The 17,462-nt window shown below is 44.2% G+C and overlaps 1 protein-coding gene and 2 long non-coding RNA genes across 3 annotated transcripts in view; 2 read left to right on the top strand and 1 right to left on the bottom strand.

The window, feature by feature from the left end:
* LOC109531683 (uncharacterized) overlaps nucleotides 1–783 on the top strand; it is a 20,834-nt gene extending 20,051 nt beyond the window's left edge. Inside the window, exon 2 of the long non-coding RNA XR_002171226.1 lies at nucleotides 220–783. This is a non-coding gene — a long non-coding RNA (uncharacterized LOC109531683). The remainder of the gene's footprint in view (nucleotides 1–219) is intronic.
* LOC109531684 (uncharacterized) lies at nucleotides 221–1,128 on the bottom strand. The gene is made up of 2 exons (XR_002171227.1): nucleotides 835–1,128; nucleotides 221–801 (listed from the first exon to the last, which is right to left on the bottom strand). It is a non-coding gene; the product is annotated as an uncharacterized LOC109531684 (long non-coding RNA).
* Nucleotides 1,129–11,349: 10,221 nt separating this feature from the next.
* Nucleotides 11,350–15,964, top strand: rps19 (ribosomal protein S19). Its single transcript, XM_019896154.1, has 6 exons — nucleotides 11,350–11,432; nucleotides 12,091–12,161; nucleotides 12,544–12,644; nucleotides 14,050–14,233; nucleotides 14,439–14,493; nucleotides 15,912–15,964. The coding sequence occupies exons 2-6, from the start codon at nucleotides 12,091–12,093 to the stop codon at nucleotides 15,939–15,941; spliced, it is 441 nt and encodes a 146-aa protein (XP_019751713.1). The 5' UTR covers nucleotides 11,350–11,432; the 3' UTR covers nucleotides 15,942–15,964.
* Nucleotides 15,965–17,462: the final 1,498 nt, after the last annotated feature.

Genomic DNA, 17,462 nt, shown 5'->3' with positions numbered 1-17,462 from the left:
ATCTTGGCGTTTTTTTTTTTTTTCTCCCCCACACTCTGGGCTCTCCGGAGCAGTGGCTCACTTGCATGAGACAGGTCCACCCCCTCATTACGAGCAAGGTAAGAATTTGGGTGTGTAAAGTAGTGTGATTCTTGATCTTTGGAGTATTTGGACCAAAGGGAAATGTTTTAAATTGGGACATTCCCCCCGCCCCCCCCAAAAAAATATCATGCTACAGAGGTGCTTTGACTTGAGATGGGGTAGTGAAATCTCTTCAACTTAAACAAAAAGTCCTCAAACTGCTTAATGCCCCTCCCACTCAAAATTTACTGTCAAACTCAACATCAAACAAAGGGAATTCTACCTTGTGGATTTAAATCAAACACCGAGAATTGCTGCCGCTTAGCTTTTGCTCAGTCTTGTTTGACTCCCCTGCTGGGGGGGGCAGGATGCGGTTGGGGGTGGGGGGTTAAGTGATTTTCTTTCTTTGACATATAAGGGAAAGGCAAGTTGTCTTCTCTTTGACTTGCCACCCTCTCTGGTATTCCGTCCCTTCTATCTCGACACCCTCCTTTCTCGTCTCCTCCCGCTTTTGTCGTTTTGGCGCCAGTGAAAGGCTTAACGTTGGCCCGCGTCCCTGAGGGAGACCAAAAGGAAATGTGACTTGTGGGGACATGAAAGAAAAGCTTAATTATTTCCCAATGTCATTAGAGGGATCAAAAAAGGGTTAGAAGGCTTAATGGGAAGGGCGAGAACAAGAAGGTGGGATGGCCAAACGCTCAATAAAACAATTTTTAAAAAAATGTTTTTTGAATGCGAGCACTCACACACACACACACACACACACACACACACACACACACACACACACACACACACACACTCATACGTAAACATATTGACAAAGCGAGTATACATATCTCTGAATTCCTTTGTATAAAAAAAAAGCAGACGCGTAAATTAAACTTTTAAGAGCAAAGAAACTGTTTACTATTGCATTATGAAGCTATACCGTACTAACACTGAATATTAGCCGATAGAGGCGCTAAGCCGAACAAACTACTGTCCAGTGATCTTTAAAGAAAAAATAAAATGAAATAAAAAAAAAATGTCTTTATCAGAAACCTACGAAGGCGTATTAGGGCCCCGCTGAAAAGAAAAACAATAATCAAGTCATAATGTTGGTGGGGAAAAATGTCACAAATTTTGTAGAAACTTGTAATTATTTTTTTTCTGAAGGATGTAGTAAAAAAAAAAATGTTCTGTATGGCAGGTTACTTGAGACTGCTGATCTCAGACTGTTGCATTTAGCTTCGTTTGGGATTTTTTTTGGAGGGGGAAAAAAAAAGAGGAAAAAAAAACCACCTCCTGACGGTGAACAACTTTTTTTGTCATCTCATAAAAATAAACTTTGTGCAAACAATGAAACCATTTTCCCGTTATTTAGATATATTTAATGATGGCATAAACATTTCCTGAAAATGCTTTTTTTTTCCCAAAATGTTGCAATTTTACTCTGACTTTCTTTTCATTTTTTTTCTCTCAATACTAAATTTTAATCTCACTTGTTCGAATGAAGACTTGCGAGATTACTGTTTTGTTTTTTTAATTCTTGAAGAAATGCGATTTTATTTTTTCTTGGAATATTTTACAATTTTTATTCTGATACTATTCATTTTTCTAACAAATATGATTAACAGCATTTCAGCTTTATTCTGGGAAAAATAGAACCCCCCTCCCCCCACACACACACACACACACACAAAGAATTACAACTAGATGCTTGAGGTTGTATGACTTTTTTTCCCCCCTGATATTTTTCACATTTCAGTGTGGCCCTAATAATCCCACGTAGAAACCAGCGGACTTACTTATTATTTTTTTTGTAATTCTTTGTTGAACAAATATGATTGTTGTTCCTGTTCCTGTTATTATTATTATAATTATTATTATTATTATTATTATTATTATTATTATCGACGTTGTTATTATGACAATTGTAAATGTTATAAGAACTGTACACTTCTCATGCTTTGTTTTTAATTCTACCGTAGAGGAGTTGTTGTCTTGTTTTTATCCCAAAACTTCCCGCCAACTTTTCCTCTCCTCTTCTTCTCTCTCTCTCTCTCTCTCTCTCTCCCTCTCTCTCTCTCTCTCTCTCTCTCTCTCTCTCTCTATCTCTCTCTCTCTGTCTCTCTTTCACTCTGTTGATCTCTCCTTTTTCTGTGCCCAGTCGTCACCTCTCCTTCCCTTTCACCGTTTATTTCCGTGTCCATGTGTCATTGTTGATATATAGCTAACTATTTCTTTATAGGGGAAAAAGTACAAAGCACGAGAAAATTAAAAAAAAACTCAAAAATAAAAATAACCTTGATGTGTTTTTTTGTTTTTGTTTTTGCTGAGGTTTAACTTGGAATTGGCAGGTGGATGTTTTTCCACGCTGAGAAAAGACAAGCAGGAAGACGGCGCATGTGTTGAAATCGATGGGGAATAGTCGAGCGGCATGATAAAGATAAAGACGTGAAAGGCGGTTTGAGCGCAGCGAGTAAACAAAGCAGGTGGAAGCGCGGCGCCGCTAATGAATCATCAAGCCGAGAAAAGAAGATGGAGGAACCCAAATACACGTACCGGTAAAGTTGCGCCCAATCGATAGCCGATTCTGTCGAGAAGCTCTCAACGGAGGTCGCCGGGGCGACGGATCAATGACGGGCCTCCGTGCCGCTCTGTCATAAAAAAAGATTGTCAAGCGGCAATCAAAGTCATGGACTCGCACGGACGCCGGCGGCGTGACTTGACATGGCCGCGGCGGGCATGTCTGCGGTTTATTGTGATTGTTTTTTTCAAAGGGAGCCAATCCCGACAGGGCTGGCGTGATGGATGGCTAATCAAAAGGCGAATATTAGCCTTTTGATTCGTCTTCACATTTTAAGAGTCCGTCATCTTTTTCCGACTGGACAACTTCGCCAACAGAAAAACTGCATCGCCGCTGCTGCGAAAGTCAAGAGCAGACGACAGAGTTGTCAAAATGAGCGCGCTGAAAATAGCCCAAGCAGCGGATAATCGCTCAAAATAATCTTCGAGACAGCTGAGCTCATATACAGGCGGGAAGGCTAATGGTGCTCTGAGGCCTCGTCCACACATCAAAATAATCGGGCTGCTTTTGCCCCGATTTTCCCCCTTCCAGACCAAAGCTGGCAAATGGAGGACTAGACGGTTCCAAATCCTACGGTGGTGCATGAGACGTTGAAGCTACATCGATGTTTTGTTTCTGCTCATTCGGAGCTTGCTTGCTTGATCTGCAATGCAAAGAAAAGGGAATGCGGGGCGCCAGGAGAGGCTTCTTAAAACGGTCGTGGGTTCGATCCCTGCTCCGGCCTTCCTGTGTGGAGTTTGCATGTTCTCCCCTGGCCTGTGTGGGCTTTCTCCGAGGACTCCGGTTTCCTCTCACATTCCAAAAACATGCATGGCAGGCTGTTTGAACATTCTAAATTGTCCCTAGGTGTGAGTGTGGGCGTAGATGTTTGTTTGTTTGTGTGTGCCCTGCGATTGGCTGGTGACTCGTTCAATGTGTCCCCCGCCTACTGTCCAGCACCCCCCATGACCCTTGTGAGGATAAAGTGGATCAGAAAATGGATGGATGGATTATTGTTCGAATGAGTGTAAACAGGGTTACAAAATTATTGCAAAATCTCAACGTTATTTGACAATTTGACATTTCGGTACAGATTTTAGCAAGTTGACACAAGTGATTTGCTTTCCCGGGCCACATAAAATGACCTGGCGGGCCAGATCTGGTCCCCGGGGCCTTGAGTTTGACATTTGTGGTCAAAAAAAAAGACACAGACCACCGATTGCAAAATATATGACTACTATGACTGCTCATTTTCGTGCATTCTTACAAACTGGCCATCGACGCGCCTTTGGAGGTCGCCGTCAAGCTTTTGAGACGCGATTGAACCGCGGCAAGCAGCACGGCCGTCGGCGAGTCAAATCGATGGACATGAGCGGGCCTGACGAGCAGCCAACGCGTATTCCTCCTTGAGTTTATGGCATTCGGTGAACGGGGGCATAACGCAGCCGATAATGACAACGTCAAGTCGATGAGCGCCTCAGTCGCTCCCGTGAGCTATTGTTTTCCCCGCCGCGCACGATTGCGAGAGGTTCCCGTTTACGACCGTCGTATTTCATTCGTATGAGTCGCGGTAAACACGGCACGCCATCCGTTCCTGATGTCGTTCCATTATCGCTTTGTATCTTCACCGCACAATCGAGTAGGTTGCTGCGGGAAGCGCGCGCTGACTGATTTATGGGCGTGACCACGGCGAGGTGCTTTCAGCGTCATCGACGTGAGTGTGTTGAGGCATAATCAGGAGGCTGAGAGCTTTCAACGCAGACAGAACAATTGACAAGTAAACCTGAACAATCTATACTTTTAACCCCTTCAACGTGTGCAGATTTCGCTGTCAAAAGCTCTAACTTGGGCGATTTGATAGGAATGGAACGTCAGGGAGAAAATGCAATTTATCGGGTACTCCTGCTGGACCTAATGAGATCCCACAAAGGAGCTCAATACGTTAACCCAAACGTACGCTCTCAGCATAATGCACAGTCATCAATGTACGCGTTAACGTGAACCACAAGCCCATCTTGGACTCGGCTCCCCCCCACCCAAATTTTTTACAAAACCGAGACCATGAACATTAGAGCTTGTCACCCCCAGAACTGTTCTAATGTTCCGTTCGGTTATTCACAGTGCCCTAAAAAAATGGAGTAGAGTCCGATTCATCGGGCAGCACAAGGAAAATAAACAGTTGAAGCATGAGGTGCTGCGAGGCTGCGCTCAGAAATTAAAGTGAGTGGAGCGTGCTCTGCCGCCGGCAGCTACACCGAAACAAAAGTACATTCAAGTTTTTCTTTTTAGTTTAAAATGACTTACTTTCAGCGCAATCCTGCATGGTAGCCAAAGGTACAATCCTGATGGGTTAATGTGCACGGTAAATCTTTGTGCCTAATACGGTGGCCAGTAAATGCACAATGCGAAGAAAAAAAATTAATAATATCAAGACAAAAGAGGAACGTGACAAAAGGGAGTGAAGGAAAAAAAAAACATCACAAGCAGTACAACTCAGCATGAGAATAATAAATATTCTTTTTCATGTTTTTCTCCTGCACATCAATGACGGTTCGAGATGAACAATCCAATTAGCGGGGGAGCCGGGGCCCCCTCTGTTTTTTTTTCATGAGGAAAAAAAGATCAGCATTGTATTTACAAGTGTAATCAAAACAACCATGAAGATTGTGTCAAAAGCAGGTTAATTATGTTCCCCTCTTTTATAATGCGACATCCTCTGTGGACCGTCGCGTTATTAGAAAATGTTTAATTAAACGCTGTCACTCATATGTTTATTACGGGTGGCTGTCTTGACACAAACTTGAAATTTGCCACACGGGGGAGAAAAAAAAAAAAAAACAAGGACGGGCCTTGGCAGCAAAAGTGACATCTGTGATCAGGATTGCCGTCATCATAGGGCGGATTAATTTTCTGGCTGACATTTGGCGTGGGAGATGATAATGAAGTGGCCTTTTCAGTTGCAAGCTACTTCGAGCGTCTGTGCATGCGGTTAATGATTCGTTGAAAAAAAAAAACAACAACAATAACAACACAGGAACTAATGGCACAATTTGCTCTGTTTATTTTTTGTGAGACCGCAAGCCTTCTGAGTCAACGTTGCTGCTAGCAACGCGCACACGGTAAGGCTTCATTACAGACAAATGTTGAGAGTGAGGTCAAAACTGGAAAATACGCCCCCACCCCCCCACCACCCCCTCCAAAAAAATACAGAAAAATAGTGGAAGATTTGCCAATCCGTTTTTGAGTTAGCAAGCTGTTTCCAGCTTTAGGAATTGACATGTTGGTGGGGACTTTGTTTCCATGGTAACGTAAATCCCAAAAAATGTTAGATACATAAATATTTGTCCATAAAGGAAAATGCCTCATTTCATAGTTAGCGGGGTACTTTCTGGTTCTCACGTTTAGGGATAGATGAACAGCACTAACCACCATGTGGGAACAGTTCCATTCGAAGTCAAAAGGGAAGTAAAACAGGAAAAAATGAATCTCCTTCCTCGGCGGCATTTTGAAACCATAATCCATACTCGGCTGGAGGACTTGAACGCACTTATTTTGGAGTCAGACAGTTTTCTCTTCAAGCGTCTCCAATTGATCCAAAAATGCTGCTCGCCACCTCCTAACTGGAGCTTTTAGGAGGGAGCACATAACTCCAATTCCGGCTTCCCTTCGCTGGCTCCAAGTACATTTTTAAGACTCTTAGAAAAAAAATATTTAAATAAAAATTCAGGATTCAGAATCTCCTTCCTCGGCGGCATTTTGAAACCATAATCCATACTCGGCTGGAGGACTTGAACGCACTTATTTTGGAGTCAGTTTTCTCTTTAAGCGTCTGCAATTGGTCCAAAAATGTTGCTCGCCACCTCCTAACTGGAGCTTGTAAGAGGGAGCACATAACTCCAATTCCGGCTTCCCTTCACTGGCTCCAAGTACATTTTTAAGAGATGGGGGTCGGGGGGGGGGGGGGGGGGGTTACATCATGACTCAAGTAGGGGAAAACTAATGTTCGTCAGTGTTTGTGTCCATTTCTGATGCAAGCAGGACAGAGTTGCATCCACATTGATTGGATAACAAATTGGTCTGGAAAGTTGCGATGCAGTATTATAATTGGTGCGGCTAAGTCGATTTTAAAACAGCTCATTGACGAGGAGGACTTTTTAATTTCTATTATGAGACTGGGATGAGGGTCGGGGGATACATCATGACTCAAGCAGGGGAAAACTAACGTTCGTCAGTGTTTGTGTCCATTTCTGATGCAAGCAGGACAGAGTTGCATGCACATTGGATGCGACTCACAGATTGGACAATAAATTGGCCTGGAAAGTTGCGATGCAATATTATAATTGGTGCGGCTAAGTCGATTTTAAAATAGCTATGTTCATATGGGCAGAGGAACCTCTCGATTTCAGATCTCAGGGCAAACTTCGGCTTTCGGGCAATTTTTAGGAACCTTTGAATTTCAAACCTCGGGGCACACTTTTGCTTTTAGGGAGTTTTTGGCCGAGTTCATATGGGCAGAGGAACCTCTCGATTTCAGATCTGTTTGCGTCCAGATCTGAATTTCGGGCAATTTTTAGGAACCTTTGAATTTCAGACCTCGGGGCACACTTTTGCTTTCAGGGAGTTTTTGGCCGATGCCCACGAAGCGGCGTGCGCCGCTTCACACAAGCTCTTATGGACAGACTTCCCCATGGGTGGCAAGGCAGAGCAGAACTAAGAAAGAGACGGACAGAGCCAGCGAACGGAGCCTCCGGGAGGCATCTGACTGACTAACCTGCTTGGGGTTCTTGCAATGAAGATCGAGGTAAAGAAACAGCAGGAAAAACAAGGGGAGCGTGAACACAGCCGTTCCATGGACGTAGACCAAGAACTGCGGGCTCAGGATCGTGTCCGGGGCGCAAACACCCCAGTGGCTACTGTGAAGCTCGGCGTAGGTGAAATTACGCAAGTCCTCCATGTAAAATTTGGACAGAAAGCCTCCATACGGAAGGTGCTTCCCGATAACCACGCGTTCGTGGGGGTGTTTGGGGGCAGGGGTAAGACTGGGTGACGGTGTGCTCCAGTTGCCGTCCAACCCGAGGTCGACGGTGTGCTGATCGAGGTCCTTCCGAGCCCACGTGTCGAGGACGTCGGAGCTGATGAACTGGCCGAATGAGGTCAGGACCGAAGCCATCCAGCACAGAAGGACCACGCACAAAGCTCGCTGACGGGTGACCAGAGTGGAGTACCTGGTGTGGACGCAAACACATCAAGAATTACATGCGAATGAATGGCATGCTCCATAACTAAAAACATATCAGATTTGCTTGCAGCCATTTTCCTTGAACAAAACATTGGTTGACTATGTGTCAAGTTCAAATCCTGATTGTTGGACAGTATTGTTGGTTGGCCTTTTTTTCCTGCCTTTTTGCTCACTTGGAGAAAAAAAAAAGCTCAAAGAGCAAACGGTTTGCTTTCACGATTGGCTGGCCACCAGTTCAGAGTGTCCTCCACCTACTGCCTGTATACAGATGAGGCTACTTGGTTTACTTTAACCTCCATCTCTGAAGGAATTAAATTTGACACTAAAAAAAAAAAGTCTTCTATTTTAAAAATAAAAACATAGCTGTCAATCAAACTTATTTCAGCCTATTCATATTTCCTGAACCTTATGTCTTCAGCTCGCAAGTCAAGCAAAGTCTGCAACAGAAAGAGTCCCGGTCGCGATGAGCAGTCTGGATGTAACGCGGTCCCCTCATGACTCGTCCTGGCATGTTTACAGCCCGTTTTCTCTTTGTTTTATATTGATTTTCTCCATTTACTGCATAGAGCAGCTTGTTTGTCGACTCCGGCCTCCCACGCGTTTACCCTCCGTTTTCACGTCGACGGCGACAAAGGCGATAATGAGCGGCGTTTATGACTTCATTAAGGGTATGTGTTTGCGGGTAAATTGATTCGGAGGTGCCATAATGGTCGCTGATGTATTTGCAAACCACGGACTCACCTGCTGGGCCAGTAATGCTGCAGGTGGCAGTCCAGCGTGAGCAGAACCAGCAGGCACATGGTAAACTGCCTCACCAGCAGAGGGTAGCACACTAGGGTGATACAGGTGTACAAGCACTGCGGCGTCCTCAGGTTGAGGAAGACGATGACGGGGATCTCCAGCGCGCCCCCTATGGCGCCCACCCAGCCCAGACACAGGCCGAGGCAGCAGGACACGCTCACGTGCTGCGGTCTTGCGCTTTGGATCCCGCCGACCGCCATGCATAACCTCACGCTCACCACGATCACGGCTACCGACACTATGCACTGGCAAAGGGAGTAGAGCCACAGGAATTCCATGCCTGGAGTGAAACAAGCAAAACATTTCAAGAATTTCCTCTGTGTGAAAGCTTCTGTGCATTTGATGGGATGTAATTTACGATGTCGCCACATCGTGCTGTTGCCATTTATATTTTGATTTCAGAAGTTTCACATTAATGTACATAAAGGAACAGCAGGCAGAGCAAAACAAACAAAACAGCAGTTAGTGAGTGCGGATGCGTGGAGAAAATGGGATACATGATTGGTCCAGGGGCAGACAAAGTAGCAGGGAGCGGGAGGATATTTTTGATGGGTCTAGCAGAGAGCTGGAAACGAGGCCAGAGAAAAGGTCACTGAAGCGAGCCACTGAGAATGTGAGCACCATGCAAACGCGCAACAGGCAGCTGCGCACTTTTGACCACGGGTTTCCCATCGCGCACTCTGAATAGACTCAAGCCCAATCATGCAGATTACGTCGACATTAGCATTCAGAACATTAGCGCATGCTCCCTCCCTGCCTACTATTTGATGATTGGCAGCTAATTCCTGCACATGCTCCAAGAGCCTCACACAAACCGCAATGTTGGAGTTACTTATATGCCAGCTGTCCATTTTCTCACACTTGACCTTTCGACAGCGTTTGGTGTCGCCATTAACTCCCCCATATTAACCTGGATGAAATTAGCTCTCCCAACTGTGTAACATACGTTTGTCTCATATAAGCAGCTGAGAAAATAAGGAAAAAATGAGTTTTGCAGCACAGTTAGCAAGCAAAAGTTAGCATATGCGCCTTCTCAAAACACACTGAGAGCAAAACTGCTCCATAAAGAAAAATATATATATTTCGAGCCTTGCATTAAGTATTTGAAGTGTTTTCTATCATGACACCCCTCCCCTAGTGTGTGTGATTGATGTATCATTTAAGATCACCTGAGTTGTGGCTGTTCCTTGGTCAAAAATGAAAAAAAGTGGACGTTACCTATTTGCGGCGACAAGCGGTTGTCTTCAATCTACGACGACGTATCCCTTTTATGGTTGCATTTATACCTCCGGCCCCAGCACAGACCTCTAAAACTGTGCGACAGACTAAACCTGGTTTATAAACCTCCAGCTGCCTCATATCTCTCTCGCCTGTCTGTGCAAACATATCAATTGTGTAAATGTTGTATCATGGATGCCCTTTCTGTCCAAGATGTGCAAAGGGCAACGCCGCCACCTCTGCCAGCCAGGGAAATATGTAAATGAGACACTCGGGCACACAAAGGACTGTCAAAGCTAACTGCTATCAACATGCAAAGTGCTTTTGGAAGTGTGTCTGACTTGGAACTGATAAAGATGATGAAGAATATCAAAAGGTCGTGTTGTAAACGAGCGTGAGACAGATGCATGGTGCGCGGAACGGAGTCTGCGCCCCCTCCCTGAAGAATATATAGGCCACCCCTGGGCTCTGGCTTCATACCATCCGCATGATTCCGTGTGATCTTTGACGGCTCGTTCAATAATAAATAACATGCAACAACACAAAAGGCGAGAAATCAAAACCAACTACCCAGAGCTAAAGCCAGCGGACAAGAAAATGAAAATGGGTTGAGAGGGGAGTTTTGTGCGGAGCACTCGAACCGTTACTGTGTTGTTTTTTTGTTTGAATATGCAAATTCCTTTGGATGAACTCAAGGGCTGACGGTTTCTGGCTTTGAATATTCACCCAAGCAGAGAAATCTATTTCAAAATTATTCTCCAGTGGAATGGCTGAAGGGTGAAGCCCCAGGCAGCAGTGGCGGCCAATTTTTAAATAAAATAATTTGTTGAGAGAGTGATGCGGACTGAACTCTTTCTAAATTTATGCCAATCGATCATAGCAGCATGCCCCTTCAACTATGATCGCCACCAGACATTGGGGGGGGGGGGGTGTCCCCCTTCTGTGGATGTACACGCACCTAGTTTGAAACCCTAATTTGAAAACCAAACCCCATTTTATAATTAAAATAAGACATTTGCATGATTTAAATAGGTTTGTTTTTAAATCTCAATAATGAATGAGAGCACAAAACGTGAATCATCCCCGCTGCAGGTCATTATGTGTCCCAGACAATAAATTCTATATGTATAGTAATTGTATTTATTTTCGATCAATTTCTGTTTTTAATAGTTTTGAATAGTCGAATGATTCAGGGCGTAGTTTGCCTTCTGCCCGAAGTCAGCTGGACCCTGTTCAGTCAGGATACGCAGTGATACAAATCGATGGATAGACATTCATTTAACATCAATTCAAAAGTTTGTTTCCAAAGTTGTTTTTATTATTATTGAGGTCTTGCTATCTCACCATTTTCCCTTTTTAATCAAATATGTCATCCAAAGATCACACAATCAAATATACATACTTTAATGAATTTAAAAATTTTGAAGTGAGCCATCAAGCTTCCCCTCCTTGTGACCAAAACACCACGTCGGCGTAATCTCGCGTTACTCTGCGAGATTTCCCCCTGATAACGCGCGTGGGAAACCCCTTGTACCCTCTTTCCCTTCGCTGTCCACAAGCAAGGTAAACGCGCTGCATTATTTTCCCCATTTCATTCCGTTTATTTCAGTCAAATCTAATTTTACGTAAGCGCCATGCGTGGATATAATTACCCAAAACAAGCTGTTTCTCTAAAAGCGAGTCTGTGTGATAACAGCAAGCATGATTGAGTTTAGGAGCTTTAGTAGGCTGTGTGCTTCGCGGTGCTAGAAATGGCTGCTCGCATGCCGCCTCGTTATGGCCTGTTAGCTGGTCTCCGTTTCAGAATCAACTCGTGTGCCTCGACCTTTTTCCGGTGTGTCCGGTTCAGCGCTTGAAATCGCTACCTGGACTAGTGCCGATTCGATGAAGTTGTCTGTGCCTTTGCTTTTCATCTAAAGAATTAATTTGCGACGCGACATGCTAACTGAGCACGAGCTGCACGTGAAGCTAATGCCGGCTCAAAGATGCGAATGCGCACATTTACCGTTGATATTTCTGCTTGCTCTCTTAGTTGAAGAGGTTAAGATCCCAATGAGTTAAACGTTTAAAAAGGGGTCTTGTCATTGTGAGCCGTGGCTAATGGACTGTCAGCCGTGCTCGCACACCTTTCATATACTTATAATACGGGTTTCCTCCCACCCCTTAATAATTCCGGAGTCTAAATGCTGTTTGGCTTTTTTTTTTTTGGTTTGTTTTTAAGATGCCAGGTGTCACGGTGAAAGACGTCAACCAGCAGGAGTTCGTCACTGCACTGGCCGCCTTCCTGAAGAAGTAAGCAAACCGTGTATCCCCCTGAAATGGCAATTGGTATTTATGTTGTAAATTTTTTTCGTGGTTCACTTTTACTGCGAATATCTTGTGGTGCAGGGAAACAAAACGGGTTTTCGGACTAAAACCGCTGATAAAGATTTGGTTTGTGGAAGTCACTTTATCTACACACACGCACAGCTCACTTGTGATTTCTGTCATGGTGCAAATCTTTATGTCATGCATGTCAGGTACAATGTCATAATTGTTCATGTTTTTTCTTTATCATTTTAATTGGGGTACATTAGCAATTTCAGAATGTGTCATGTAAAAAGGTGAACCGAAGTTCCATTAAATTAGATTTTTGTTGTGCTGAAGCTAAACGTGTCCTATTTTTACTCGTTAGGTCAGGGAAGCTGAAGGTGCCTGACTGGGTGGACCTTGTCAAGCTGGGCAAACACAAGGAGTTGGCCCCCTGTGATGAGAACTGGTTCTACATCAGAGCCGGTAGGTGAAGTGCATCGCGCCATCCTAACTTCTTGTTCCTGTTGAGCGGTTTGTGCAATGTTTTTAATTAGTTGCAGGTTGCATGTAGTCAATCCCCGGCCGGGTAAAGGGTCAAGCGTCAACACAAATAGCAAAACTTTGGCCAATCAAACATGTGTATAGTTTTCCACCCCGCTGTCTTTGTTGTGAAATCTATGAGGGCATTCTCCTGCTCTCCAGGTTGACGAGTAGCAGGGTGCTGGGGTGGCATCATGTGGTGCTAAAAAGAGCACAAAAATGCAAGGATTACCCACAACTGGTATATTTTTCACCAAACAGATTTTGGTTGGTTGGATTGATTTTTGGTAAAATGGCAAGGCTTTATTGGACAGACCATAAATAGTGTTGCCTGAACGGCAGTCTTAGTTCGGAATATTCTAACACGTTTTTTTTCTCTCTTTTTCTTTCTTTTTTTCCCCAGAAAATGTATTTGTCAACCATGACATTGATGTAAAATAAATACATAAACAATCATTAGCAGGTAAAAACGATTTTAGCAAATCACCATTGTACTGCTTAGCATTTTGGAAAACATTTATTCAGTGTAAAAGCAAAAATGTGTGGAGCGTGCTGTTGGGCTGCGAAGAGCACATGTGTGAGGTGGGATCCACATTTACTACGTTAAGCTTGCTGACACTTTAGCGACGACTTGCGCCGTCATCCCTCTTCGATCTCCAGGCATACCCACTCAAAGCAAGAATAATCAAATTTGTACGTTAGTTTAATGGTTGTATTAGAAGGAAATGGGTCCGTCGCGCCGAAAGAGTGAAACGCGCGGATGCTACCTTAGTAGCAACGGGCAAACTCGATGTAAAGGGCCCCGAGCTCGCCCCGCATGAGCGTACGTTAGTAAAACCTAATTCTTGGAACCTTGAAAGCCGCTGACTTTGCTCCACGTGCTCACCAGCCGGTGGTGCGCTGACAACGAATGGGTGGGGCTGAGGACGGGAGAGTCGCAGCTACCTTTAGCCAAACTTCGTCACACATCAAAATAACATGAAAGGTTTGACAGCACAATGAATGTTTTTTTAAGTGCTCTGTATCATGTTGTATCAATCAGTGAGAAAATAATTTGAGTAATTTCTTTCTCCTGCATTCACGTGTTCACCAGAGATCCATGCGCCATAATATTTCTGTCACATCATTGTTCAAATGACATTTCTTTATTTCGTGGGATTAATGTTGGATTTGAATGTTAGTTTTCTTTAAATGAGCTCATAACAAGGCGCGATGCTGCACCCGGAGACAAACTGTGCACTGAATCAGTGGAAGAATATATCGTCTGTTCTCTGGGGCCTACTCACTGGCCCGATCGTAAAGTAACGCATTGCCGTCGTTTTCTAATCTTTTGACTCTGTTCGCACAGCCTCCACAGTTCGCCACCTTTACCTACGCGGGGGTGCCGGCGTGGGCTCCATGACCAAAATCTACGGAGGCCGCAATAGGAACGGCGTGTGTCCCGCCCACTACAGCGTCGGATCCAAGAACGTGGCCCGCAAAGTGCTGCAGGCGCTCGAGCTCCTCAAGATGATTGAGAAGGACCCCAATGGGTAAGCGCCGCCACAGGGACCGAGCCCGGCGTTTTGTCTTTTTAGGGATATCATGATTGGCAACTAATTTGTCTGCATTTATACATTTTGGGGGGGGGGGGGTTTAATTCGTTATTGTATTTAATTTTTTGTTTCCTGTTGTGAGGTTGAGCTGTGGCCCATTTTTTTTTTTTTTCCCCCTAACTTTTTTTTTAACCTTCTCCAGTGGTCGCAGACTAACCTCCCAGGGAACCAGAGACCTGGATAGGATTGCCGGCCAGGTGAGCAACCATTTTAAAAATCTCTTTGATCAGAGGGTGGGCGGAATCATCCCAAAAGTTTCTTCCATGCGTGCATTTGATGAAACTCATTCGGAGTTTGCCAACTAGTTTCTCCCTGCTTTTGAGTCCCCTTATGCTCCCCTCACAAATCAAAGCAGCTGAACAAAACACCCATTAAGCTTCGCTGTACTTTGATTATGGCACTTAGCGGATATAAACAGCGAAGGTTGCTGCAAGGCTATTTTCAAGAAATGCTTCAAACGCCGCTGTTGGGCGACATCTTCATTTAAAGTGTTGTGTGTCTGTTGTGCATCCCTCTTAACGATACCGCCACTACAATTGATTACCTATGCGGATTTGTGCTGTTTTTGTTTACCAGAATACTTTTCAAAAGTAAGAGCAGATGTTTGCAAATTTCTTATTTTGAAGCCGCTCATAATGATCACCTGTTTCATGCAGGAATGACAGAAATCCCCACAAAATTTTTTGTTGAGAGGCTGAAATCTGAGCCTATTGGCAAGTTTTCGGTTACAGAATCAACAATCACAGCATTTGATGATGAATTGTTGCACCTCTAAAAGATGCCACAGGTAGACTTGATTCTCCCGTGCAGATTTGCCGTTATTGTGGACCACAATCTCTTCTTGGCCTCCTTCCCTGCTAAATTTAGCCTCGCTTGTGTGTGGAAATACGTCACGCTCGGATTTTGTCAAAGCATGAAAGGAATCTCATTTTCACTGTGATGTAACTCCTTCATTCAAGCTCTTGACCTTGGGCAAACGTTACCTGTCGGCCAAGTGAGTTGTGTTACGCGTCTAACTTTTATTTCAAGAAATGCGTCACCCTCTGGTCTTGTCAAGAACTGGGGGGGGGCAGGCGGCGCTGTACTAATCCAAGGGTAAAAGAGGTGAACATGAGGCGGGCGTTTCATGCTTGGCGAGACGTCCGTATGGCGCCTTCTCCTTGTTTACCCATGCTAATGAGCAGGAAGCAGACGAGCACCACACGCGCGCTTGCACACGCCCCCCACCCGCCACAACAATTGGCAGGAAACGTGTTGCGGGGCCCCTGTGACTAACGCACCCTCTCAATGTGCAATGCCTTTTCACTCTTGTGTCAGCACAAGAAAAACGTTGGTTTTGGCAGCATTGACTCCAGGTCCCGTGGCATTGTTTTCAAACATCCCCCGTTTGGAATGCACTGTTGTGCTCGGTCATCAAGTGAGATAAATGCGTGCAAATAGAATATAAAAGAGCCGAGAGGCTTCATTTGATCAGTTGCACCAAGCCGTTGAGGCGCTTCCCCCAGCAAGTCGATGCATTTTCATTTGCAGACGCAGTTTTTAACATGCACAAGCGCCGCCGCCGCCTGCTGGAGTCATTATAAGATGCCTGACGCTTTGTTTCTCTTCCCAACAGGTTGCAGCCGCAAACAAGAAAAGTGCTTGAATAAATCTTTTGGAGAAATGAAATGCTGTCGTGTGATTTTTGTTTTTCAAACTCTTGTGTGCGAAACCAACAAACAAAAGCGCCGTAATTTAAAGCCTTCTTGCTTTTCATTGGGTTGTCAATAGCAACGTGGCCAGCAAAACAGCTTCAGTGGTGATTCGGACGTGATACAAAATGATCAAAACCAGCCTCAGTTCGACTGATCACTGATTATTAAACAGGCCGTGGGCTTAATTTCCATTTAAAGAACAAAACTACTGCAGCACTAGCAACATTTGTGGAAAATCTTCACTGTGATGTCGGTGAGAATGGATGGAGAATATCCAATTAATTCATTGAGCAAATCAAGACATTGACCCAAAATGGGGGGGGAGATGTGTGTGTTTTTTGTTTATTTTTTTACAGTCTAGAGCACAGGTGTCAAACTCATGGCCCCAGGGCCAGATCCGGCCCACCGCGTCATTTTATGTGGCCAGCGGAAGCAAATCAAGCATGTCAACTTGCATGATCATTGCAAAAATTTGTAACTACTTGTCAAATTTCATGTGTAATAAATGATGTAGTTATTTTGCAATAATTTTGTTTCCCTGTTTTCACTCACTTGAACAATAATTGAACAAGCTGTTGTAGTTGACTGATTTCAAAACTAGCCATCCACCAATTTGTTGTGTGCAAGTAATCATAGGATATAAGACGAAACATTTGGTTTCACTGTCATAATGGCCAAGGGAAGACATAACTCCAAAGTGGCCCGTGACAAAAGTGAGTTTGACACCGCTGGTCTCGAGTCTTTGGCATATGTTCAAATTCATTGTAAGTGAATCTTTTTCATCAGGGATGCCCAAATCCCGTCCTTGAGAGTCTCTGTCCACCTTGTTTTTGATGTCTCACTCCTGCAGCAAACCTGATCGACTCATCAGCAAGCTTTGTAGAAGCCTGATCACGATGCTGATCATTTGAATCTGATGTTTTAGAGGACGGAGCCGTCTCAAACAGGCTGGCTTTGGGACTATTGAGGAGCGGACTTCGGCAACCCTGTTTTACATCTACCCGGTAAGGTATGTTGTACGTTGATGGCTGGCACGACTGTAATTGTTTTACTTAAAAAAAAAAAAAAAAAAAACTCCCATTACCTTATTCCATTGATTTTCAGTGTGGAGCGAGTGGTGCTGATGGTGGTGGTGTTAAACTTTGTTTAAAGTTGAGCAAAAAATACAGTTCGCTTGTATTGAACAGGTACAAAATACATCACATTTTCCACCACTTAACCCCCCCCCCAATTAGTTCAGCGCAATATTAATGATCAAACCACAATGTAACAAGAATTAAACATACATGCGTCCACCTTGTTTTGTATGTAGACTTGCTGTACTCTATCCTGATGGTGGTACCTGAAGATCTAATATTTTAATTTCTTTAATTTTTTTTTTTTTTAAGCATTTGTCAGTACTTTGTTTTAACTAGTTTCGCAGTCACTGGCCTCTGACAAGTCCTCCAGCTACTCTTAAAAAAAGAAAAGGG

The sequence above is a fragment of the Hippocampus comes genome, unplaced genomic scaffold, assembly GCF_001891065.2.
Source record: "Hippocampus comes isolate QL1 unplaced genomic scaffold, H_comes_QL1_v1.1 scaffold55, whole genome shotgun sequence".
NCBI lineage: Eukaryota > Metazoa > Chordata > Actinopteri > Syngnathiformes > Syngnathidae > Hippocampus > Hippocampus comes.
The sequence above is the reverse complement of the archived record's forward strand: the minus strand, read 5'-3'. Positions and strand labels throughout refer to the sequence as shown.

Excerpts from the sequence above, each read along its gene's own strand:
- rps19 (XM_019896154.1), top strand. The coding sequence starts at position 12,091 with ATGCCAGGTGTCACGGTGAAAGACGTCAACCAGCAGGAGTTCGTCACT. Across the intron at positions 12,645-14,049 it reads CTGGTTCTACATCAGAGCCG|CCTCCACAGTTCGCCACCTT; the intron begins GTAGGTGAAGTG and ends CTGTTCGCACAG. Across the intron at positions 14,494-15,911 it reads TGGATAGGATTGCCGGCCAG|GTTGCAGCCGCAAACAAGAA; the intron begins GTGAGCAACCAT and ends TCTTCCCAACAG.